Consider the following 27,258-nt stretch of genomic DNA (forward strand, 5'->3'; position numbering starts at 1 on the left):
TTAAAACCATGTAGCTATTGGTCTTCCCTCTGTACACAGAAAAATAACATTTAATTTCAAAGAAAACAGTTACCATGGGGTTTCTGCCACATCTAGAAAGTTATAGGTGTTAGAGTCTTCTGTTGGTGAGAGGAGTTATAGTTGTGTGCTAGAACAAACTGTACCAACAGGTAGCCTGTAGATTTTATGAGTCCTTCCAACTGCTTTGCTCTTCTGATTATATGTGGTGCCATAATACCACGCTTATTTGTAGTTTACTGTCTCGGTGTGCTGGGTGCGACGCTGAACACCTTCTGGATGTGCACTTTGTAATGGGTAAGGAGGGACAACACCTCTCAATCAGGGTGTGTGCTTCTCATAAGCTTTGTTCATCAAGGCATCTTTTCCTGTAGAAAGACATTTTGTGGCCATTAAAAAGCTCCTGCTCTTCTAAAGTTGTTATGTGAGAGAAACTCCAGGCATTCTGCTGTGCTGCTAGCTTTAGAGAATTGGAGAGGGTTTTTATTTTTTGGTACCGTCTGTGACTCTGTAAGCAAATGGGTATTTCTACAGTGTCTCCAGAGAATTGGAGAGGAGAATAAATGTAAGGGATTAAAATGCTTCAATTCAGATGGCTAAGCATGAATGCCTGGAGGAAGTAATACTTTCAAATAGAAAGGGGGGATTTTTCCATCACCTACCTATGCCAAGTGTAGCTTATGAGGTGCATTCCAGCTAATTATTTAATTTGCATCCACGGAGCAAATAAACAACAGTCATGTCAATGGGTGAGATCTTAATCGCTCTTATGCAAGCAGCAGTGGGAAAAAAACAGGTTCAGATTGAGTGCCTTTCAAGTAAAATGGTCAGAAAAGAAGTTTATGTGTATGTAACTAGCAAGGATAAATAGAGTGGTGTGCAGCTATTTCACAGTTAACATGTGCTCTGAAAGGTTTAAATTTATGCATTGTCACTATGAGAAAGGAAACTGAAGCAAAAAAGTGGACTGACTGAGGAAACTTTGAGAAAGAACTATAAGGATTATTTATCCCAGTGCTCTTCCTCATGCAGGTATTAATCCATGGGCAAATCCTTCAATTTGGTGGACCTCCACTGGATTAGCTGCACAGGTTGCAGAGATGATATGGTATAGATTTCTGTTGAAAACATTTCTTCAAGAAAAGAAAAAGAAAAACCCAAAAACTAAAACTGTACAAGGGCTTTTTTCATTAAATTAATGTTTTGCTTGAGGAAGACAGATTTGGTAGATTTTTTTCATGCTTAAATATATTTGATTCTTTAAAATACTTATAGATTTCAGTTTGCTATTATTTGGATTGCTGTCACTTCTGTCAGCAACAGAAGTTAAAGAAATTTGGGTTTGTGTTAAGAAGTGTATCCTTTTTTTGGTATCCTTCTGCACTGGCTAGAATGAGGATAGCCACATCTTCTGTTCCTTTTTTTCTCCATATACATAGAGACAAAAACATGTGTATGGTAGATTTAAATAGAGAGAAATTGATATAAAACATAAAGCCTAGCAGCATGAAAGAAAAGCCATTTCAATCAACTGAATTTCTGGAGGCTGTAATGGAGATGGTATAGTATGGACATGCCTATGTTTCTGGGAGCACTGCTACTGATCTGCTGCTGAAAACTACAAAGATCTGGGGATAAGGAGGCACATGGGGTTTCTTGTACAAGGTAATGGCAGCCAGGCAGCAGCTTTGGAGGGCATCCCTTTCATCTAACAGTGTCCCTAAGACAGCTGAACAAATAGTAGCCTTTACCTTCTGCAGAGCTACCAGTGGCACTGTGGAGTGATAGTTCTAATTAAACTATTAATTCAGGCTGTTGGATTAGGTAAATTGGATAATATGACTACTCCCTCAAAATATATGGCTTGATTACAGAAATCTTTAAATATAAAGAAGTTATTAATTATGTGTGTATTAAATATATAAAATGAGGCAGCAGGCTTGGCTAGGTTCAAAATAATTGACTTTCCCTTCCACTTCTGAGTGGAAAGGCATTTTGGCTCAATTGTCATAAAGATACAAAAGTCTTATGGCAACTTTTTAAAATTATTAAACGCCAGCTAACAGAAAGGTCTCAGAATATAAGCATTCATGGGGAAGTGTGGCCAAGTGGGGCCATTTTCAGTCCCTTCTCTCTGGACAGGCTTCATGGTCTATGTGTGATCTGTAAGCTCCTGGGGAGGTGAGAAGAGAAGGAGAAGAGGTGGCCAGTCATGGTGGGTCTTCAGTGTACTGCAAAGATGGAGTGTGCAGCTTCCTCCCCCACCTTGCCAGCCTGAAAGAAAGGTACTGGGTCAAGTTTCTCAGCCTTTCTGCCGTCTTCCAAATGAAGGCACAGTTGTATCAATGTGTTTAATGAAACAATTACCCTCTTAGTCGTTTCTTCCAAAGAGTCCTTTGTGAAAAGTAGAAATTTGTAATACTATAAAATGCTGCCGCTGTTTGCAGCTGTGAGCTATAGCAGATCAAGTTATCAGTTTTCTACCACAAGTCTTTAGTCCTATTGCCAACAACGATCTTATATATGGCTATAAATCTTGCTGGAGCGTAACTGCATTTCACTGTAATGGGGTATGTCTTGCACACAGACAGACAGCATTAGGAATTCTGTGTGTAATAGCCAATGCTTCCCAATATTCATGTCAAAACAGAGGATGTCGTACAGTGGGCTGCAAAAATCATTGAGACATATTGCAGTTCTCTATCCCTAAGTACTCTGATTTTATCATGGCAGTGCTGCTCTAGTTCAGGAGTTTGTGGTATTCATTTTATAAACCTTATTCTGAGGTGCTTGCAGCTTTTCTGCTCTGCACATCAGATGCAGAAGGAAATTCCCTGAACTCAATTGCTATTGCTTTATCTATTTATTTTCTTTTTTTTAAGGTTAGAAATGGTTCAGTCAAAATGTGAATCTGACTTTAAAAATCCCACCTTTTTTGCAAGTATTGGAGTCATAGCAATTTTATAAGGCATTTGAAGACCCAAAATACAATAACTACCTAATTTGAGTCACAAAAGAATCTATTTCCTATCTAAGTCAATTAGAAATATATAACCAATATAAACTTGGTTGTTTATCTAGCTCTAGGAACTTAAATGCCTTTGGGAAAAAAAAGGCTCTAATTTTTTTGGACTCTTTAGAAAATTTAACCCTAAAGCTTGATTTTTTTCATGTGAAAGCCAGTTTCTGGTACTGAGCTGAATAGAGAAATACATGAGTGTTGTGTCATGTATTTTATTTGAGAACTGTTCAGCTATTTCTGAATTTGAAATAATTAAAACTAAATATAGTTAGAATACCAATAAGCTTTGTCTCAATTGTGACTTAAACAGAGCTGTCACTATTTGTGAGCCTAACCAACCCAAAATAGTATTTATTGTCTTGTAAAACTGTGAAAATGTTTGATGGAAGTACTCAATGGCTCTGATATTCCTGGTTGGGCAACAGCATCCCATTATTAAATCCCATTCCTGCATCTCATCTATAGTGATTTTACAGAGTCTTTTGGTCAAATTAAGTGCTGTGGTAAGTGTGTACAATTCCTATGGAGAACTGCAGGTTGTTATTCTCGAGCAAAATTTGGCATTTTACCTAGGTGTGTCTCACCGCCCACTGAGCCTGTGTGCCACAGGGAGGCTGACTGGGGAGGAGAGTGGAGAAGTCGTAGAGACTAAAAGAGGAGTAGACTTGATAATAGTCTTCAGTGTGCTTTTTGTTGCTGCTGTTGTCAGCTCGCTCTTATGAAAAGGTAACCCTACAGCTAGCTTGTCCTCAACAGATGCCACAGCTTGGGTTGAGAGTTTCAGATTCCTTCAGTCACATACACGTGCTTCAAGCTGTAATGCAGGTGGTGGAGGGAAAGCTGTACAGCTCGCTGCAGGGAAAGGGGGAGTGATTCAGTGACCAGAGAAAGCAGGTCACAGGGATGAATAGGGCAGGCTGTCAAGTTCGATACCCGATGCCAAAAATTCTGTGATCGTTCCTGTCTTTATCCCTAAGAGGGTTTCTAAAATCTAATGGAAAACTTTGGTTTCTATGAACACAGTTTTAAAAATTATGTCCAGAGCTGTGAATGCTTACAGCAACTGTCCGGTGGCAAGTCTGTTTCAGAAAGATCCCTATGAATTCTTTCAAATGGTTTCTCAGAATGTCTAAAACCTAAATCCATGGCAGCCTGCTCCTTCGTAAAAGCTGAATTCCAAATGCTGCTTCTTCATTTCATTTGCATCAGTTTTCAAAAATGTAAGTTCTGTAGAAAGTCAAGTCTCATTTGGGCCTTGGAATCCATCTGTTGCATTCTGTACTTCCCAGAACCATAACAGTCTTCTTCAACCAAAAAAAGTACTAATAATATCATTTCAGTGGGCCTTTGCAGGGTGGTTTTTTTAGTGCAAATAGTCAAAGTCATTACAATTGTTTCTTTTCTAGTGTTTAGTATTTGACTGCTGCACCCACTACCCAGCTCTGACACTCTTTGCCTGTAGCGTTTGTGTTTCAGACTGGATACAGTCTGAAAATTTTAAAATTTCTTAAAATCTCTAAAATTTTAAGGAATTTCACTGCTGTCCTATGTCACATAACCTTTTGTACAACTTACATTTAAATGCACCTGTGTCTTCAGTTTCTGTCTGTTCTAGTAAGGGAATAACCTGTTATATAAAACATGCAAACTTTTAATGCTACACATTAGAAACCAGATTTCACAGGCTCTCCAAATGCTGGTTTGTACCTTGGAATTACACAGAGCAGAATGACAACTGCTTGGAGAGCACTTCTGAGCTGCAACGTGTATGCTCTGGTTCAATTTTGTTTGCTCTGCTCCATGCACTGAAGCTGATGTCTCTCAGATGTTTGTTACATTTCCCGTTTTTTTAAATGTTAATTCAGAGGAAGTTTATCAGGTGAAAAAAGGTAAGAAAGGTGATTGAATGGAAGCTGTTCCTCAGCCTCTGAAAAGACCCATCTTGCACACTGCAAAACACTAATAGATTGCACGATCTAGCATGGGTACCAAAAGGTGCATTAGATGGTGTTCACAAAAGGTAGTTTAGAGCCAACAAGGTGCTGTTCAGGCATCAAAAAATGTATAGCATAGACATGTCTCAAGAGAGCAGTTCGCTTTTCAAAGTCTGGCTCATTGGAAGACATTAGATTCCTTCTGGCTTCAGCTATCTTTGTGGACTACAGAGATTACAGCCGTATGTGAATAAGGCATATGAAAAGCGTTATGTTGCCTCTTGCTGCCTTCTTTTTCTATTGTTAATAGCACAAGCAAGGAGCAAAGCTGTATGCTAAGGTTTCCCTACTGAATACTGTGACCCTTAATTTGGATGCCCACTATTTAAGTAGATTATTTTAACTGAAACATGTTCTGTCTACTCTAAATATTTGATAAACTGAAAACCCTCATAGTTTGCAAATAGAACAGGTCTCTCTCAAGGACAGTGTAATTATAACTATATGCAGACTTGATTGTGATCCAACTGAGGGACCAGACTGGCCACTCTGTTTGGAGCCAGGCAGAATTGGCTTCTATCCTTAAGAACATGGCCACGTTCACTGTAGCATTAGAAAGAGTCTCTTGTGGGCAAAATGATTTGGGTTCTCCTTTTGAAGTTTATTGTGCTATTTGACAAAATGTTTCTACTTCTATTCATATCGGGTGTCAGAGTAGAAGACTTTATGCTGAGGAAAACCAAAATATATCACACAGCAATAAAAGAGAAAAATCAGAAAATAAATGGATCTTTTTATTTTTTTGTTTTTCAGGATATTGCAACACTTTCACACTACTGCTGAGGATTACACTATCATTTTCACATCTGGATGCACAGCTGCGCTTAAACTGGTAGCAGAATCATTCCCTTGGATACCTGAAGGCACAAAGCAACCCAGTAGCCGATTTTGTTACTTAACTGACAGCCATACATCTGTGGTGGGTATGAGGGGGATAACTGCATCAATGAATGTCTTGTCTGTTTCAATAACACCACAAGAAATCTTGTTAGCGGAAAGCAGGTTACCAACTGAAGAACAAAACTGCACGACACCTCATCTTTTCTCTTATCCAGCTCAGAGCAATTTTTCTGGTACCAAATATCCCCTTTCATGGATACAGGACATAAAATCTGGAAAACTCTGCCCCATCAAAACACCAGGGAAGTGGTTTGTTCTACTAGATGCAGCTTCATACGTGAGCAGTTCTCCATTAGACCTGGGAGTTCATCAAGCTGACTTTATTCCCATCTCATTCTATAAAATCTTTGGATTCCCAACTGGTTTAGGAGCATTACTGGTAAACAACCGGATTGCTCCCCTCTTAAGGAAAACCTATTTCGGTGGTGGAACTGCAGCTGCCTACCTTGCAGGAGAGGATTTTTATTTCCCAAGGAAATCGATAGCAGAAAGGTAAGGCTTTGTTTAACAAAACAGATTTTTTGCTGATACTGTTTGCATCAGACAAATGTCTTAGGCTTGGTGTATGCACTGAACTGTGATGCCTGTGCTTTTTATTAAGTTGGATAGGTATTTCACATCTCATTCAGTTTGTCTTAGTATTCTTCTTTCCTATCTAAAGAACATCATCTGAAATATCTGCCTTCCTCTCCTGATCTAGTTTGTCACAACTTGTAAAAATATAAGGCTTCATTCACTGACATAAAGGTCAGTCCATGCATTTTTTAGTTTGTATTTAAGGCACCTCAGTGGAACTTTGATTTGTTTTTGAAATACTGCATCCAAAGCAGCCAGGCCAAGGTTGATCACGTAGTGTAACGACCCTCAGTGAAACTGCAAAGTAAGGACTATTTACTTCACTGGAAAGGTGGCATGCTTTACTCTCAAGAGAAACATTGTCAGAATAACATGTGCAGTGTTGTTACCTATAACAGATATTTGTGGTGCTCTTATTCCCTGAATGAGGTTCTGAAGAAACAGCGAAGTTCTCCAACAGAAAATAAAGGACACCTACAGAGAGTCGAACATATACACATAAGGAAATGCAGGGCAATGAATAAGCTTCCCCAGTCCCTTAACACCATGAAGTGCCATTCATAGTGATGTTTGGTCTCTCTGCCTCTCTCCTTCATGCCAGCAACAACTTTTACAACATAAATGTAGTAAAAAAAATGGCATTTAATCACAGAATCATAGAACAGTTTGGATTGGAAGGGACTTTAAAGATCATCTAGTTCCAAACCCCTGCCATGGGCAGGGACATCTTCCACTACAACAGGTTACTCAGAGCCCCATCCAACCACTTCCGGGGTGGGGCATCTACAATTTCTCTGGGCGACCTTTTCCTCACCACTATCACAGCAAAAACATTCTTCTTTACATCTAATCTAAACCTGTCCTCTTTCAGTTTGAATTTCTTCTGGTCCTGTCACTGCATGCCTTTGTAAAAAGTTCCTCTGTAGTTCTCTTGTAGGCCTCCTTCAGGTACTGTTAGGCTGCTGTAAAGTCTCCCCTGAGCCTTCTCTTCTTCAGGCTAAACAACCACAACTCTCTCAGACTGTCTTTGTAGGAGAGGTACTCCAACCCTCTGAGCATCTTCATAATCCTCTTCTGGACTCACTTGAATGCTCCATGTACTTCCCATGTTGGGAGCCGCAGAGCTGGATGCATTACTCCAGGTGGGATCTCATGAGAGTGAAGTAGAACCACCTCCCTTGACTTTCTGGCCGTTTTTTTTTTTGATGAAACCCAGGACATGGTTGTCTTTCGAGCTTCAGGCACACATTGCTGGGTCATGTTGAGCTTCTCGTAAACCAACATGTCCAAATTCTTCTCCCCAGGGCTGCTCTAAATCCATTCTCCACCACCTGTATTTGTGTTTGGGATTGCCCTGACCCATGTGCAGGACCTTTTACTTGTCCTTATTGAACTTCATGAGGTCTGCAAGGAACTACCTCTCAAGTCTGTCAAGGTCCCTCTGGATGGCATCCCTTCCCTTTAGTGTCTCAACTGCTCATAATTTCCAGGAGAATCTGCTCCATGATCTTGCTGGACACCAAGGTAAGACTGACTAGTGTCTAGTTCCCCAGGTCTTTTTTTCCCTTTTTAAAAATGGGGGTTCAGTTCAGTGAGAACTTCACTGAACTGCCACAACTTCTCAAATACAACAGAAGGCACCTTTAGTCAGTTCCCTCAGGACCCACAGATGCATCTTGTCAGGTCCCATGGACTTGTGCACCTTCAGGTTCCTTAGATGGTCTCAAACCTGATCATTTCCTACCATGGTCCCTGCCTTTCCCTTCTGTGACTTGGGTGGTGTGGCTGGAGCACTTGCCAGTGAAGACAGAGGCAAAAAAGTCATCAAGTACTTCAGCCTTCTCCATATGCCGAGTAACCGGGTGTCCTGTTTCCTTCTGGAGAGAGCCCACATTTTCCCTAGTCTTCCTTTTACTACTGATGTGCCTACAACAGCTTTTGCTGTTGCCTTTGATGTCCCTACCTGGATTTAATTCTATCATGGCTTTGGCTTTCCTAACCTGATCCCTAGCAGTTCAGACAATCTCTCTGTATTCCTTCCAGGCTACCTGTTCTTGCCTCCAGCCCCTGTAGGTTTCCTTTCTATGTTTGATTTTGTCCAGAGGCTTTTTATTCATCCATGCAGATCTCCTGGAATTTTTATCTGACTTCCTCTTTGTTGAGATGCATTGCTCCTAGGCTTGGAGTAAGTGACCCTTGAATCTTAACCAGCTCTCTTGAGCTCCTCTTCCTTCCAGGGCTTTATCCCATAGTATTCAAACAGGTATTGAATATATGTATATATAATCTCCTTTCAGTTGTTTATGGATGTGTATTCAGAAGCACAATGTCCTGCATCTCCCAAGATGTAAATGTCTGACCTTTCACTGCATATGTAGTAATGCAAAATGACACTTCATATTTTGCACCTCTTCTAGGTGTGTGTTCTTAATGCTGCTGTGGCATTTTGGTCCTGGACTGGTAAATGCAGAGGCTGGCTGTGTTCAGGTGGCTCTTGCCATGTGAAGGCCATGCATCGTTTCAGAATTGCATGTTGGCACAGACGATGTCCAGTTAATATTTTAATTTAGAAATAAAAACAGCAGAGAAACATCGGCATTCTGACCTCTGTTTCTGATTTTTCAAACCAAAAAGTCTTTGAAGTGCAGCACTCACTGAAAGTCAGGATGAAGGAGTACAGAAATCATGAGATCCCAGGGTGCTCCTGGATCACCTGCAAGCCAAAGAGGAAACCAGCTTTAATTTGATCTGGACAACTCTAATTTCTGAGCAGCTTTTCTACAGAAAAGTGATACACAACTCCTAAGATTGCATAGCAGATAAAAATGTCTCAAATGTGGTTTAGATCTGAATTCTGCTTTTACACTTTTTTTAATTAACAATGTGGGAACCTTGAGGGGTACTCTGTCTCTGGTATCTTTGTCAAAAGTTTTCAGAGGTTGATCAACTATAAACATTTCAGGTATTTGAGGCTCATACTGCTTCAAGGTTTTTTTTTACTGAATCAGAAGAAGGGCCTGCTTTAACCTTCTTCTACTACAGAGTTATAAACAAAAGAATTTGATTTCTAAGTCAGGCTGGGTACAGAGTGTCTAATCTTGGTATGAGGGATACTAACTAAAATAATCAAATCTGACAGCTGGATACTAGTTCCTGTTAGACACCGAAGTGTCACACAGGCAGTCTGAGTCATTGTTCATAGGTCAATATTTATATTTGGCCTCATCTAATCCTTTGGTTGTTATTTGAAATCCTAATATTTAAAAGTTCATGTTTAGAGCATCACTGATGCTGTCCATAATCCCTAGAGAACTGGAGAGGATTGAAGTTTTCAAAGATAGGTCAGGAATTACCTTTTTTTTTCACTTTCTTGAAAAAAATAAAAACACGTTGCATTGACATTCTCAGTCAATGTGCTCCAAGCTATATCATATTTTTTTCTTTCAGCTGCTATGGTTTTGCTTTATTATGTTTTTTCAAATGTTTTCCTGATAATAAAATACAGAGAAGTTAGGAACAAGGCTACTACACTTCAAATGAAATGCCAGGTCACCGTGGCCAAAGACAATACGATTACCTTATCTGAGGGCCATGTTTCCATTTCTTTGCTAGTGACTGAAACACTTGGGTCAATATTTCTCATATAAACAGAAACTCTAGTCAGGTTTTATCCTTGTCAAATTGGAGTAAGGAGCCTCCGTCCTTGGAGGTGTTCAAACACAACTGGAGAAGAACCTGAGCAATCTGCTCCAACTGGACAGACATGCTTTAGGCAGGAGGTGGGATTTGAGATTCCATGGGATCCTTTGCAGCTTCTGTAATTGATTTTGTGCACCTCTTCTGAGCTCCATTTGCATTCTCTCTTCAGGCATTTCTTTGTGATTCCAAAAGGTTTTATTCTTAATTTAAAAAAAAAAAAAAAAAAAAAGAAGCTTGTTTACACTATGTATTTAACATTCAGATTGAATACACTGAAGCATCTCATTTCATGTGGTAATTCATAAGAAACCTGAATTCTAGCAAATGTCATTGGAAAAGTGGATTTGGATATGTGTATCTGAGTACCATTAGCAGAAGGTATTTCCCATTCACATGTAATCTAAGAGCAATGTACTAAGGAAATAACTTGGTCTAAGTCAAGGTGAAACTTGAGTGGAGATATGTAACGAGAAGTTGTTTATTCCTCTTTCCTTCACGGGATGTCAAAATGGTTAGCTTTTTTCTTAATGGATACAGCTTTTGCTAGTGTTTCTTGTACTTTATTTTGTTATTCCTGCTATATAAATTATTGTATCACAGTCTCTTTTACATTTCTTTATTACCCTTAAATCACTTCCACATTTTCCCATTTCATGTCAGCAGCCAGTCTTTCTATCTCAACTTTTAAAATCATGTTTATTGTATTTTCATCCTTATATCAAACAGCTTGACAAATTATTATTATCATTCACAAATCTAGCCTCATTGCCCATGGTTTTTTTTCTGCACGGCATGAGATAATAAAATAATATGATTATGTATAGCAAGAATCCAGTGATAAAATATTCATCATCTGTCCTATTTTTCTTTTGTAACTGGGAGTGCTATTCAAAATCTGATCATCCCAGAATTTATGACTAAGGGAAAAGGAGCTGTTGTGTTATCTGTAAATTGGATATCTGCATCTTAGACTACCAGTGTGAAATATCTAGTGCATTAGCTGTTGTGTGTTTTTCATTTCCAAATGCATTTTCAAAAGCTTTGGAAATCCAGATGGCATGACTTTGTCCCTGATGAGTTTTAGTTGCTCTTGCCTCTGCTTCTTGAATGATTTGACAGTCACAAAGCAACCTCCACACTTTTGTAGTCTATGTGCATTGTACTTAACCAAAGCAGGTTTCTTTATTCTTGACACTGTAGCTAGAAATGACTGGGACAACTCTGTACATGCTTGTGCAGGTATGTGTTTAGTGACACGGTTTGGATTCTCAGTTGCATGCTGAGTTTGTGCATGGTGCGGGGAAGGGAAGGGAAGGAAGGAGTGGGAAATGGAGGCAGAAAGGTAAGGATGAATACTAGGATCCCAAGAAAAAATCGAGAGTTGAGACAAAATCCTGAGGCTGGGTGGTGGATATGGAGCAGCTCAAGAATCCTTTGGCAAAAAAGCTGATCTTTGCTTGAAGTTGTCTATTTAGCACGATTGACTGTTTCTGTCAGCATAAAAAGAATATAGTGACAGGTGCTGGTTTATTCCATAGAAGCTCTTCATAGTGCTGAGAAACTACTTAGGGTCTGAATTGTGTCTAGAAGAGCACAGTCTTTATATAAAAGCTCACCCAGTAGTCTAGCATATACCCATTGGCTCCACACACAAGGACTCTGCCTGTCCATGATTACTTTAATGTCATAGGTGGACTTAAATACTAACCTATCTACTAGTACATTTTTTCAGGCATTTTTTTATGCTGCTTCCACATTTTTGTGATGTTTAGAGATCTCCAAACAGGACCACTTATGGGGGAATTTCCAAATCTGTAAAATTCCTGAACAAACACCCTTTCAAACAGCAGTGATGACTTTCAGACTAGATACTTGGGAAGTGACGGGGGTCTTCATCTAATTTCTAATAGATGTTTGCACCATGAGACTACCTTCTGCACCTTACAGACCTGTTGCAGGCACTGACAGAGACTTGTAAGCTTGAACAAGGAACAAGAGGGTGAACAAATCTCCTCCTTCCCCTCAGCCCCCAGTGCCACTGCATCCTGCAGACATGAAAGACCAGAGGTCATTAAGGAGGACTGTGTAGGATCGTCACACAGCTGCTCTTCCTTTCTGAAAGGCAGACAAAGTCCTTTCATTTAACTGATAAAACTTAATTCTGACAACTTTTACAACTGTTTTTCAAAACAAGAGCTGTGAAAAAATAAAAGGGGGCTTTTTCCCTTTCTGAGTAACTATAAGAAGGTTCAAGTAACCCGTTTTTCTTTTTCTTCTCTGCTGAAGTGGAAGTATCTGCTGGAAAGCTTCATGCAGTCTGTCTTGTTACCTCTCAACACATCCAAGGTGGCAGTTAACATTTGCTATGTTTTTCTGCCAGCCAACCAGCTTCTTCAGTGTTTGATGCAAAAGAAAGCTTTTTATTTTTAATACTGAAGTTGTCCAATTCCCCAAAAACTCAGCGTAGTCATAATAAACTGAAAATTGTACACCAGAGACCCAAACAGTATCCTGAGGGTATCACTTTTGATCTTGATTTACCACGATTCACCTTAAATGCTGACTCTGGAATAAACTGAAAGCAGTGCCTCTGATAAATGCTTGTAGAGTGCAACCAGGCACTTAAATACACGTTTGCTAAGTTGGATTAGTAGGCAGTCACCCGAAGAGAAACAATAATACAGGTAAAACATTGAAGAGGCAATACAGTTGGCAGAGGTGGCTTCTGTTAGCCAACTCCACCTCTATTCATTTGTACACTCCTGGAGTGTCTTTGTGCTAAACTGCAATCTGCAGTAAGGAAATAAATACAGAGGAAGATATTTTCCTCAGGTAGGAGAGGCAGTGGATCTTGCATGCTTTTTTGAAATGTTCAGCAAAATGAAATTAATAAAAAATAGAAATGCAAAGAATTTTTAAACTGTGCTGTGGATTCTCTTACTTGGAAGTAGGAACCAAACTAACCATGTTTCTTCTTTCATTGTCCAAGTCTTACTGAAAACCAGTAGTAATCATGAACCTAATGCTAGCCACATGCCCAGCAAAGAGGCTCATGTAAATCGCATCAAGAACCAGTCTCTATTGTTAGGAAACTCCATCCCAGTATATGGCTGGAACCAAATTATTGATTTATTAAATAAACCTTAAAAACGTTATAAACTTCTAGAGAGCTACAGTGCATTCATTTTGTAAAAAGAGAAATGTGGATCTCATTATAAAGTGCATTTTTCTTAAAATATGAAGTGTTCGAGATGCTAGCAAGAAAGAAAGGAATTCTTTCTTGGTATAAAACAAAGATTTGGTCTATACCAAGATTGATTTTGGCCTTGATCAAATAGAGTAAAAATTTTGTTTGAACTGGGACATATCTTTACAGTCATTGTTGCTAAAAAGTTGTCATGATGTAGTTTTACCCGAGGGAGTTCTTGTGCTCAAGTTTAGAATCAAACCTTTTCCCAGCCTTTTCCCTAAGACTTCTCTAAAAGGTTTTGTGAATTTCTAGAACCAGCTATTGTGATTCTATAGAATTAGTCTTCTGCTGAGAAATTTATGGTACATTTTTAATTATGCTTTGTAGATTTTTCATATGTGATTGATTAGTCTGTTTGACATATGAGGAAAAATAATGGTAACTTGTTTGGCATAAAAATCACATTTTTTTCTTTACCATTTGTGCTGTGTACTTAGAGTATCTTGATATTGGATGTAAAAGGGTGAGACTGGCTTTTTGACCCAGACCGTATTTACAATATACAAGTCCTGTTCAGTTAATGTTAGGGAATTGATTTACTTTAAAGCACAGAACTTAAAGCTTTTGCTCTCTCATTTTACCTCAGGCAGTTCTTCGTAACTGGAATTGCTGTAAATACTCTACGGTATAGTATATAATTAGTATAATGCTCTTTGTTTGACTTCTGAAGTCTTTGAGACAAAAGCATGTGCTAAGGCAGGCATATGGAAGAGCTGTAACTAGTATCAGGGGGTCAATTTAGATATTTAACATTATTTTAACCTAGTTTTAGTGTGCTCTGAATCCTCTGGCGTGTGTGTGTATGTGTTTTAAATACTCTCCACAGCAATGCTGAAATTGTTCTGAGTTGGCTGCTGAAGCTTTATTGGCTCCGTTGGAGTGAGTTTGGTCTGGGTTTACATAATGCAGCCTGAGATGTGCAGAAAGCAACATGTGCTGCCTGCAGACCTGGTCCTGCACAGAGCATATCTTTATTCTGTCTTCAGAACCTCCCAAAAAGGGAGAAATCCTACTCACATCTTCCCTCCTTCCCCAGGAAAGTAATTACTACTTTCTCTAACCTTTTGGGGAGGGCTGGGAAGGGAGGATGTGTGTGTGGGTGTGTGTGTTTCCATACTCCTTCCTTGTCCTCTAGTAACTGTGATGCTCAAGCAGTGGAAGGAGTGGTAAGAAGGTCGTCAGGGCAGGAAATGACCATGACAAGGTGTTTATATTTTCCATTTGGGGATTTTTTTAAAAGCATGAGATAATGTGAGCAGGAGAAAGGCATGACATAAAAGAAATAAGAAAAAGAAGAATGGAAATGGCAAAAATGGAGGAAAAGTTGAAACAACATCTGTAAGTGGCAGCACCAAGCCCCAGATAGAGTGATCTGAGGTTGCTTCTGTGAGGGTGGCAGCTCTGCGTGGAGAGAGTCAGATCTGCCACATCCACATGAGGGGAGCTCCTTCAGGAGGATGGGGAAGATCTGGGACATTAGGTGCAGGTGGGGAAATTCATGAAATATAGCTCAATGTCTCTGTCTCTTCCTGTGTCTCCGACCTGCAAATGAGTAACGGTGGCTCGTTGGAAGCTGTCGTGAGTTTTGGATCCGGACCGTTCCTGTGAGCATGTATCAAAGCTTCTTGCATCTGTTCTGCATGGATGCTGCAACATCCAAAGCAGCCATTGCAATCTGTGGTTACCACAGATTTTCTGGGTTTTTGAGTAAATGAGTTCAAACTGCAGGATACTGCTGTGCATGGCTGCCATACCACCTAGTCCTTCTGACAGGGACTTCAGCTTGTACTTCAAGTAAATAAATTTATGCTAATTGCAGTGCTGTATTTCTGTGTCAATCCTTTTGGAAGCAAAACTTTTAGGAAATACTTGCTTTCTCCCTTCTCTCAGCAGATCCTGTCCTCCTACTACTTGTGTGAATTTAGTTTATTCTTTTTTTTTCATAGATAGTGGGCAGAGGGATTCATGGTAAAGTACCTGGCAATAAAAATTACTGACTGAATGTCATCCAAATTTAGTTATTCCAAAATGGACTAGGTAATTTCCTTTAACATTTTGTCTTTAATGCAAATAATCATTATACAATGAAAAAGAATACTCCTCTAATGGAAAATCATACTGAGGTTATGTCAGGAAATGCCTGACCACAAATGACAAAGCATCTCCTTTAATATAATATACTAATACACCATAATATCATGAGTTGATTTTAATCATTCTTGCTTTTATTAGCCTATTCCAGGGAGAAGGGACTAAAAACAGGTTTTTAGCCTGTTGTGCGTTAATCCCTTGAGATCTACTACCTCACCATAAAGGCTTCACCAAAGGAGATCAAGACATCCCTGTATATCACATGGCAATCATAGATTTGATCTTTTGAAAGAGATCTTCACCTTCACTGGACTTTTTTCTAGTCCACTGTCTTCCTTCCACTCAGAATTATGCTTCTAAAACCATTCTTGAAAGGTATTCTTGATTAGACGTTTTCTTGTCCATACCATCAGAGATAAGTCTTATTTAAGAAAAAGATATGTTTTTGCAGTCTAAATAACATCAGAATGCAAGAAAGCAAGTTGAAATGCCATAAAGGTTTCTCTATTAATAGTAGAAGGTTCACAAAACTGTCTTAAATTTAATGACTAAGATTATGTGACTTCTTATTTGATACCTGTATTATTTTATATTTTATTTATAGCTAAGCTACAGAGAGCTCCGTATTTAAAAAGTTTAGTGAACATTGGCTTCCTAGTGGTAAAAAAGAGATATATTGAAACAGGGTAGTTTAAATCTTTAGATTACACAACTCAGGCTTGTATTTGAAGATTACAAGTACAAGCACAGGTTTGTTTTTGGTTTTTTGGGGGTTTTGTTTTTTTTTTAAACCTTCTTACTAGTCAAATATATGCAAGAGTGCATCTGGCAGTTGTGCTCTTGGGAACCCGCGAAAGAAACATCTACAGGCTTCTCAAACAGATTTAATTTAGAAGAAAAAGGAAAATATTGATGCTCTTGAGAAAAAAAGGTTTTACAGTCTTTCTTGACTTTTACATATAAGCAATGGTTTCCAAAACAGGAAATACACAGATTTGATTAAACACTTGGCTCTCACATTTCAGTCTGTTCATGTTCAATTAAAAATTCAGAGGGATTCTCTAGCATTATTATAATCTACTTTTTTAATATCTAGGCATTTAAATTATCAAATGACATCTGCTATGACTTAAGAACTGTGTCAAATGATTGTAATAGCTTTATTTTTGGTGAATTCTGTGATAAAATGTTTCAGAGTTACAGCAGGAATAGTGCTTATGCTGAAAGGATTGTATTTCCTGTTTCATACTTTATGGTAGACATTTTGCAGTTATGTTTTCAGGTAGTACTCTGAAGTGGCTGCTTTTTTTTTTTTTAATTATTGCAATGTCAACAGTCTGTAAGTTCAATAATGTAAATTGCATGGATTTTCTCCATAACATCCACTGCTAAAAAGTGATTATTATGAATCTAACTCTTCTTATCACTCAGTTTTGCTCTAAATTAGGGGTGTCTTGGTTGGTCTGAAGTTAGCTACGTAGCTAGTATGTGACTGATTTAAGTGAGGAAAATGTTGTGCTGCTTTTGTCAGTGACAGATTTAGCATTATCTGTCCCCTTGGGCAAATTGATAAATTGATTCTAAGTGACAGGAACCCACTTAACCCTTCCTACAAAAGAAAGTTGTTTGGTTTTTTTTTAAATTTTTTCTGCTGTCACTGTATGAATGAAGGTAACTGCTTTGAAGTCCTCAAAGAAGGGTGTTGGTCATGTTATTTTTTTTAGATCTTGAGTTTTGTGTATATACATTTTTCCCATGTTTCATCCTGATGGGTTAGTTTAGAAGGACTGTATTAAAATAAAGAACCACAGTTATTGTTAGCCCTAGATTTCCTGACTTTGTCTTGAGAAAGATAAAAGATAAACCTTGCATGAGCTTTTATCAAATTAAAGAAAGGATATGTGTACACATAAGAAATATAAATCTTCACTGCCGAATACCAATATGTGAATAACAAGTCATCTCTAATCATCTTTTACCGATAAACATCTGTTACACTTCTCTAGTATAGTTTGAATCACACCTCTGTGTGGCAGAAATCCTTCAAAATAAGCTTTTATACATCAGACACTTACTTTAGTATGACCCTTTGCTAGCACAACACATGTAGTGTCAGAGGTTGTACTCTGTTGCACTAAAAGCCTAGGAAGAGCCTTCACAGGCTTTCAAAAACGTGATGCAGTAAATGTGAATACCACAAGCTCTTTCGGAGGAGAGTTACCAAACTGCTGTGTAGAGGCCTTTTGGCCCATTTCACCTCCTGTTGGACTCAACAGGACACCTTTGATTATGTTCTGTATGCCAAATATAATCCATTTAAATAATTTGTATTGATTTAAAAAAAAAAAACATGAATTCTCATTGATTCTCTATAAGGACTGGTTTTCCTAGGCTGATTTTCCTAGGCAGATTGCTATGGAATTGCTGATGAACAGGAAAACCACTCTCTAATTGTTCATAAGAATTACAGTTTTGACATTTAATGATTAAATTAAAACAAAACCAAGCAGGACCATGCACTTCAGCTGATTTTTCCCAAAGAATTTGGCATTTTATATGTATGAAGATCTATAAGGACACTCATAGGCAAGAAACCAAAGTAGACTTACCAGCAGACAGATGACTATGGAAGAATTCCTCCTGGCAAGCTTTGACTGCATGTAAGTGTACATTCTGTATGTTACAACTTCATGCAGCTGTAACTCTTCCTTCTGTCTGATACCAGCTGGTGGGGTTTACGAGGAGTTTTACAAATGGAAGTACAAGATGCGATTTTAAATGTTAGTGAGGACTAAATGCTGTGGTGTGGTTAACCAAAACTTGATAAGGGACTTGGCATGCAAAATGTTTTAAACAATAGGACATAATGAAGCCAGCTTTGTCTTAATAACATGTTGCATTTTCAAGAAGGTTGAGTTCCTTTGTAATTTTTCTTGTTTGTATTCTTTATATTGTGTTGCTTATGTAAGTTCACAGCAGAGTACAGGTACACATTATGAATAGAACTGATGTAAAATTTTAACTCCATCCAAGAAGACATGTGTGTAGGCACATATGAATGTGTTCAGATTTTACAAAATGCTAATCAAACTGTACTATACTTTTCTTGGTAAAGGAGCATAGTCTTCTAAGTTTTTAGTGGGCCAGTTTGTAGCAGACATCCTAAATATTTTCTGTAAATACTTCTATTATGGAATAAAGTATATGAAGATTAATGCCCACAGCATAAACACACCTGTGGTCTTTATTCATCTGAACTATGTATAGGAATATACATGTAGATACATTCATTTTGTGTTCCCTGAAAATTTCTCTAATACCTGCATGCTATTAACATTGTCACCAAATCCTTAATGTGATACTGTGCACACCGTAGTGGATGTGTGCCTTTTAAGATCAACTACATGAAATTTTCAGAAATACAGATTATTTGACCAATCAAACTTAGAGTATAACTACAGTTAAAGTATAGGGAATATGAGTTTTATTTCAGTTTCCATGTGCAATAAGATGTAAATTTACATATACTTCTACCATGCAGGGTGTATGGAATAAATTCTCATTTAATCTCCCTTCCTGTCTGATGAACTCAAATGCAGAATTGTAAGTCTAAGATAAAGAAAGATTTCTTATCCTAGCCTGGTTTATTTAAATTATGAGCTAAAGATGGGAATGTGAATCTTGAAGTCATTTTGTAGTTAATGAAGCAGTTATAACCAACAAGATCTACCTTCAGCTATTTTAATGGCCACAGGAATGTTAAAAATTTATAGAATCAGAAGAATTCTCAGCAGAACATCTTATTTAAGTAAATTTTTCTTATCTCTGCTGCTTTCGCAAGCTAAAGATTAATAATCAATTAATTTAACATTTCTGATTTTTTTTTCTCAGGTACATAAAGAATTTAAAAAGGAAAGCCCAACCATCATGAAATATCATTTGGGGTTCATTCAGATACTTTTTTAATCTACAGTGGCATATGAAATGATGTGAAAGTACTTGATAAATCTGTCAAATTTGCTCTTGTGTGGGTGTCCTGAACGGGGTGGAGGAAGAATAATAATCACTCACTATATTCATGTCTGCAAATTGCACTGTCAACACATTTCCAGGTGCAAATGATCTGTATGGAAAGGAAAACTGTATACACACAAAGTAGAGGGAGAGTATGCCACTAGTGAGTTTTTTCATAGAATTACTGACCAAACAATGTCTAAGCCATAGGGATGGACACAGCATATTGCATTGACAAATATTTTTCCTCCAGCTTACATTCAGAACTCTCTTCTTCCAAGACTGTTGGAGATCTAAGCCTTGTGGTAGTTTGGGCTAGGCCACCAAGGAAGGTGGCCTAGCCCAAACTACCACAGCCTGTAGCTAATATCCAGAGTAACAGAGGTGTGGGACTCTGTGTCTCATGACAGGGTAATTTTCAATTCCTCATGGTTCTGTGTGTAAGCCCTATTTTACGACCTTTGCCTTTGAAATCTGACTGGCCAAGCAGCATCTGAGCCAATGACCTGGCAAACAAGACTGATCACTGTGCTGAATCAGAGGGTGAGCAATAGCTACAATACTCTATTCCTAACTATTTCTAATTTTGCTGGACGATTTGCCCTGCCTTGCTGTCAGCATGTCTGTAGATTTAACTGTACAGAAGGTAAAAATAGAAGCCGTGTCTTCTATTCGTGTTTTCTCTGGGCTGTACTGAGGTGCCTATTGATTACAGCTGCAGATAAAAGTTTAGAAAACATTGGAAGAACTTGATGTTAAAGGAAACATCAACATATCAACTCTGTAAACTCCTAATGGTTTGACTGTCTTAGGGCTCCTTGTGATCCAAAAAGTCTTTGAGTGATGCTGTCCTGTGAAAAAATAATGTGAATCTTAACTATGTCTATAATAATAGCTAATTAATCACCTAATTTCAAACTGCTAAATTTCCAGGCATACACTTCTTTTTTGAAGTGTTCATATGAGATTATTTGCACTATTCTTGTGCCCGATCAGTTTCCATTGAAAACCTAAATACATGAAAAATTCTCTAATTCAAAGTTTTCATTTAGGGAAGAGACCAAAACCCAAACACTGAACACATCTGTTTTCTTCTCACAAGCAGAGGAGTAGGAGGTTTTAAGCCTGCTTCTATGTTACAGGCAGTGCATAGTGCTGTAACCAGAAAAATTCAGCCAAATTCTTGCCCCTGAGAATCCAAGGACGTGAGACCTGTTGTGGTCACAATGTCTAAAATGCAAGTGAAGCAAAACACATAAGTTGCAGTAACATACTTTATGGGACCAACTGCTACAGCTGGGAAATCTGTTTACCTTTTTTATAAAACTTGCCTTCCAAGCCTTAGACAACATTAAATCAGAGAGTGTTTGCTGGTGCTCCACTGAAAATAAATAGACATCCAGACACTGTCTCCTGCTTCTTGTCCATTTTTCCCTAAGTCAAAACCAGAATTCTTTGAAGTTTAATTTCTAGGAAGCAACCTTATTGTAGAGGATGAAATTTGGTTCTTAAACCTGAAGGAAAACACAATATAACTTCATTTTTACTGGAACATATAGTTATCAATTACAACAGAGACTTTATGGCTTCATATACCACAGTGATTTGACATCCCATGGTGATATAATTACAGATCTGCAGGAAAAAAATAAAGCAATGACAGTACTATTTGTCAGATTTCCATAGGGGAAAATATCTTTGGCATCTGTTTCAGTTTGCAGAAAAAAAAAGGAAGAAAATACTTTTAGCAGTCTTTGCATGACATTAAACTAAACTGCACAGTAAAAGAAAGATAATCTCCTTTTTAAAATACCTCTGAATAAACCCTAATGCTAAAAGGAAGAAAAAAATATTTAGCAGTAGTATTTTATATCTATGGGATTGTTTTAAATTTCAATATACTTAGATTTTTAAGCAGCATCTTTCACTCAAAGATGAACTTGATCTGCTACCTTGGGCAACAACATAATCGGTGAGGCATAGTGTCTATCGTGTTTTCTCTATTTGTTTAATAATGTACATATCTACAGATCCAATTAGGTTTGGAAGCTCAGGTCCCTGCTGGGCCTTCTTGCAGTCTCTGGGCGTATCCGAGAAGACAGTGTTACCTTGTACTCTTTCCAGCATTCTGTCTTAATATTTTTATTTCAATTACTTCCCTGATTGCAGGAAAAATATAGTCAACAGAGTGATAGAACCCTGAATCCTTTTGATCCTGGCAATTTGATTACCATTTAAAATGAGGATTTCTTTATGACTGAAAAGTTCAAAGTTTGTCTTTTCCCTTTCAACATTGCCTTATAGCAACATCCTAAGAGAATAAGACTTCCTTGGCATATATGATATGCATCAGTAATAATCCTGTTTGCAAAACCCCTGCACTGGTAGAAAATGCACTGAGACTAAGTATGACAGTTTTACAGGGATTTTTTATAAATTATATTTTTATGATCTTTTTTGTAAGATTATCCCAATGAACTGTTGACTTATTATTCTGTTTTCACTCCATTGTTTTTTCTGGTTTTGTTTTGCAATCCCCTGATTATACTTGAGTCTTAAGAAAAGCTTTAGAGAATGCCCTGTATTTACAGTGTGAATTATGATTGTACCAGTGTGCATAACGATTACATTATAAATATTTCCTCAGCCATTTGATAAAGACTCAAATTAAGAAAAATAATTACCAATACAATTACAATTATATGTAATTACGCTATATTCAATTTAGTTTATCTCAAACCTCCTCCTGCCATTGTTGAAGAATGAGATTTTAGCTGACTGTGTTGGAAATAAACATGGATTTTTCTGTCATTTATGACATATTTTGCTTAAATGAAGAGTTTTATCAGCATGTTTTCTCACCGGAAAATAAAGCAGTTTAGGTTGTTCAACTACAAAGCAGCCTCCTAGGCGAAGATTTTTTTTTCTCGTGTGAAGTTTACCTTTCTTTAGGTTATAGAGACTGTTTGCTCCTAGCAATGCTTCCTAAAATATAAATTATTTATACTTAGGCAAGCATAGTTAATTTGTACTTGTGCAGTAAGAGAGATGTATAGTCACTGGATTGGCCAAACACAGAAGATGCTTTTCCAGAGATGCACAGAGTCTACCAGAACACTGAGTGAAGACCCAGTGTCTCTGACAGGTAGGAGTGCAAAGACTTGGCCCTTAATTAGCATAAATATTAGTAGGAGTCTAATCAGTATGTACCAAAACACTTCAGGAGGTAGAACAACTAAGATGTGCCAACTTTCTTTGTTTTCTTAGAGCAAGTATGTAGGTACCTGCTGTTCCCAAGAACTGCACCTGCGTTGTCTTGCTTTGGAAGGATTCATTAGCCCTTTATTAAAAGAAAAAGAGAACAAGTGACTAGAAAAGAAAGGATTGTTTATTTTTCATTTCATGTTAAGAAATGCTCTGTGGTGCTCCATTGCTGCTGCTTCTGACTTGAAGTACTCAACTGTTAACAAGACCATGTTACCTGGTCACATGTCTCTGAAACAGTAGGCAGTTTTACTGACAACAGAGGCTACCTGCAGCACAGTCTGTATGGTGCCATTGTTGTTTATAATGTATTTGATTTGGTATCTTCTTCATGTTGCCTACAAATAGTCCCTGGATATTTAAGCATTTCTCACGTATGTTAAACAGTCATATTAATTTGTGCTTTTCAGAGACTCTGAGACCAAATATTTTCATTTCTCTACTCACTTCAGGGAATTCTTGTCCTATTCCAAATGACATTCTGTTTTTAGACAGTCTCTCTGCATAGCTGTGTGTCTTAGATGTACATAATGCTGATCATTTGCTCTTTGGTATTCAATCTGCAATCTACCAGTGTACTTTGACTCCACAAAGGAGTAATAACCTATGATTTAGTCTCTTTCTCCCAGGTAGCAAGTGACAGGAACAGGGGAAATGGCCTCAAGTTGCACCAGAGGAGGTTCAGATTAGATATTAGGGAAAAGTTCTTCACTGAAAGAATGGTCAGGCATTGAAATAGGTGGCCCAGGGAAGTGATGGAATCACCAACCCTGGGAGTGTTAAAAAGGCACATGGATGTGATACTTGGGGCTACGGTTTAGTGGTGGTAGTTCTGGCTTGAGTTGGACTTGATAATCTTAGAGGTTCTTTTCAACCTCAGTGATTCTATCATTCTGTGACTAAAGGAAAGTCTTAGAATTTTAGATATATGGATCATCTTTAGTTTTCAAGTTCCATAAAATTTTTATTTGTTTTAATATAGGATGTGTATCTTTGCTGATTAACACAGTTTTTGAAACAAGACACAGATTTTATTTCCTTAGCCTGTGTTAAACTCTGAAATCCAACACTGATGTTAGTTGGCAGAACAATAGCTACTCCCAGCACTTGAAAACAGACCCCATAGTATCTCAAATTGGAACTGCAGCTCTTTTCTACTTATGCTCCAGTTCACCTTTATAAAGCAGGAGAGCAGTATTTGTTTTTTGTGTATGGGCACTGCAAAAAGGTCAGTCAGAGCTGCACTAAGATTTGGTTTTAAATAGTGACTGAGGAGAACATATCAATGAAGATAAACTTACATTTGCATTTAGGTTAGTGTACACTGCTTGAATCTCATTATCATCTCTTTATGGGAAAAATGCCCATGGAAGGACACAAGGTATTAAGTGATAACCTGCTCACTATGATTAGCAGCACTGAACTGACCAACTGTGCAGCATGGCGCAAGGTGGCTGGCTGAGTTGAATGGTTGAACATGTTCCTGAGCAGGTCCTTGTGAGCAATTGCTTAGAAAATGTCCAATTTACTCTAATCAGGATAAAAATTGATGACTTACATCTCATGGGCATATAGGAAAGAAATCTGAAATTACTCAAGTCACAGTTCTTCACGTCAGTGGATGATTTGCAGGGATTTAATTTGGTCATAAACTGAACGAAGTGCTGTGTATCTGCCCAAAAGCAAGTTGACTCCCATACCTTTAATGAAAATCTTAACTTTTAATATTATTTTTTATTAATTAGAAATAGTAGCTTCAATCTTTTGGAGGAAGAATTGCAAGTAGAGGCAACGTAGCAGGCAGCACCTATTAGATCAAGGGAAAGTGCAAGATCTAAAAGCCAGTGAAATTTGATATAGGCACCAGTACTCCATGAGAACATCTCATGGTGGAAGCCAGCAGTGTGTGTCCCTACCAGTCTCTCCAGAAAACCCCTCAGGCACCCTCTCCCACTGTGGACATGGGTGCTATAAGCAGAAGAAAGCAGCATGGTGCTCTTTCTCAACCTTCATGCCCAAACACTCTTCTTAGCACCGTAAGAAATCACAACAAAATAAATAACATTGTGAATTTTGAACTCTCTATATGAGTTTTCAGCAAGTCACCACTGGAAAACTATACTCCCAAGTGAACTGATTTTCTGTATATGTGTACGATTTTCATTAAACTGGACCTTGCATCTAGACTGAGACTGAACATTAAAACTTTTTCATTTTAGCCATGCTAACTATATAAATAATGAACATTTCTTTGTTGTTTCCCACCATGCCTGATATTTTCCTGGTAAAGATATGTAGCAATCAGTTATCTTTGTTTAGTCATCCCGGACAGTACATGTAAAACTACTGCTCGCCTTTTAGATCTGAGGTCATGTACAGCAGCTCTGTGCTGTGCTTCGACACAGCTCCTCAGGGCAACTTGCACATTCATTGCAGAAAAAGGCCCGAGTCCAGCAGCAGGATTTACAAGCATACAAGTAAATGCACAATGGGGAATCCTGACAGTAGGAAATTCTTAGGACTATCTCTGAGGTGAAAAGAAAATTAATTTAGTGGCTACAAAGCGGGAAAAGAAAAAACACCAAAAAACCCATAACAAACTAGGACAGCAAAGACTTACCTTAAAATACCCTGAACTGTCTGTCTACGGCATCCGAAGTTATTACTTCTTTTTTTTCCCCCGGGATCTTAGGTTTCAATCTTTTGTGTGTTTGTACACATGAAAAGAAAGATATCTCTTCAGAAATTGTATCAGAAAGAAAAAAGACTGTTTTTTTCCTCATATGGTTAAGCTACCCCATTAATGTCAATTTTTAATTTTATCCTTTGGATTTCTCATTAGCTTTACAACATGTGTAGATTATTTAATTATTATCTTTCAGCTTGTAGATGGCATAAGATTTAAGAGCTTTTGCTGGGCTCTAGCAAGTTGTCCCTACATTTTGCCTGAAGCTGCTTTTGTATAAAATAATCTTCCCATAGTTAACATTCAGGATACTCTGCAGAGCATCTTAAGAAGACTTAAATGCTAAATAACTGTCACATAGCAAGTCTTAGTATTATTGCACTAAATTACATTGCAAGCAGTGTGATAAACAACATCATAATACTTTGACACATTCATCATTAATTATAACTGAAATCTAATCCCAACTGTTTTTTTTTCAGTCATTATAACCACTAAAGCAAACATTAACATATATGGGGAAAGGAGGGTGGAGAAAAGAAGTCTTCCGAAAGCACAACTGATATATCAAAATACTGAATGGTCTGACAGTCTTATTAGGTCTTAATATGGAGTTTTCTACATATATTAAGAGATTAAATATCTGGAATACATTTGGAATTCGTTATGTGAATAATTGTTTTGAAGCTAAACTTTTCAGTGACCTAATGGATGTGTCATTTTAAAGTGGCATGTAACAATCCCAGATATTCCATATGACGTTCCAGAATTCTGTTGTCTTATGTAGAAGACCAGTATTGAACTAAATTTAAAATCAAGGATCCCTCTGACCACCAAAATGCTGTAAGGGTGGTGTTTTAGTCTTCACGCTACTATGCTTCCTTTATTTCCCTAAAGATTGCATATCGTATTTGTGCATGACAACTCCACGTACCTTTTCTGTCCAAATTTCCACTGAGAAACTTTCTGTTGTTGTGGAGCTCCCATTCTGATAGTGCAAACTCTTTTCCTGTGGGCAGCACTGTGATACACCACCACAGCACCCAATTGGCTGAGCCAGGGCTTATGTCAACTCAATGAATGTGAATTCTCTTTGTGCTTTCTTTGCTATCTTCCTAGGATGCTGTTTTTGCAAAGTACTTCATTACTTGTGCAGTATACCAAGCATACTTTTTCAAATGTCATTATTTTTCCTCTGTATATTATGAGTTCCCTGCATGCAAAGCTACTTGCTTTCTGCCATATTTAGTTCTCTCCAGTGGTTAGTGAGCCTAAATAGAAAATACTTTATTTGAAGCGATTTCACCAGGTTTTCCTGTGGGATATTTCTACTCATACCATATATCTTCACTGCCTATTATTTTACAAACATCAGTTACCTGGTTGCATGTACCTGAAATATCTATAGATTGCACCTGAAACGTCAAACTAGTGGAAGAGCAAGGAGCTTCATTTCAGTCCTGGTTAGTCTTTGGTTGGTAAATAAACTATGAGAAAGTCTTCTCCAGTGGGCTTTTTACAGAAAACATAGTTTTCTGTAGTGGGAGGATGCAATTCAATGAAACTTGCATGCAATCATTTTGTGTTATACTTAGTGTTATGCTCTCTGTAGCATTTACTAGAACTCAATATATTTTCATCCAGGAGATTATAGACTCATTAAGAGCTGAATTTTGAAAGTGCTTTTATTGATAAGAGGGAATGGATTACTTACAGTATTGGTGCATGTTGAGTTTTTCAAATG

General features: G+C 37.9%; 1 protein-coding gene across 3 annotated transcripts in view; it reads left to right on the plus strand.

Annotated features, from left to right (window-relative positions):
* MOCOS (molybdenum cofactor sulfurase) overlaps positions 1-27,258 on the plus strand; it is a 211,550-nt gene that overhangs the window by 80,120 nt on the left and 104,172 nt on the right. For all 3 annotated transcript variants that reach the window (XM_027643908.1, XM_027643909.1, XM_027643910.1), the window contains one exon: positions 5,788-6,426. In XM_027643908.1, coding sequence (XP_027499709.1) covers positions 5,788-6,426 — 639 coding nt within the window. The remainder of the gene's footprint in view (positions 1-5,787; positions 6,427-27,258) is intronic.

Source organism: Corapipo altera, unplaced genomic scaffold, assembly GCF_003945725.1.
Source record: "Corapipo altera isolate COAL_440 unplaced genomic scaffold, ASM394572v1 24b, whole genome shotgun sequence".
NCBI lineage: Eukaryota > Metazoa > Chordata > Aves > Passeriformes > Pipridae > Corapipo > Corapipo altera.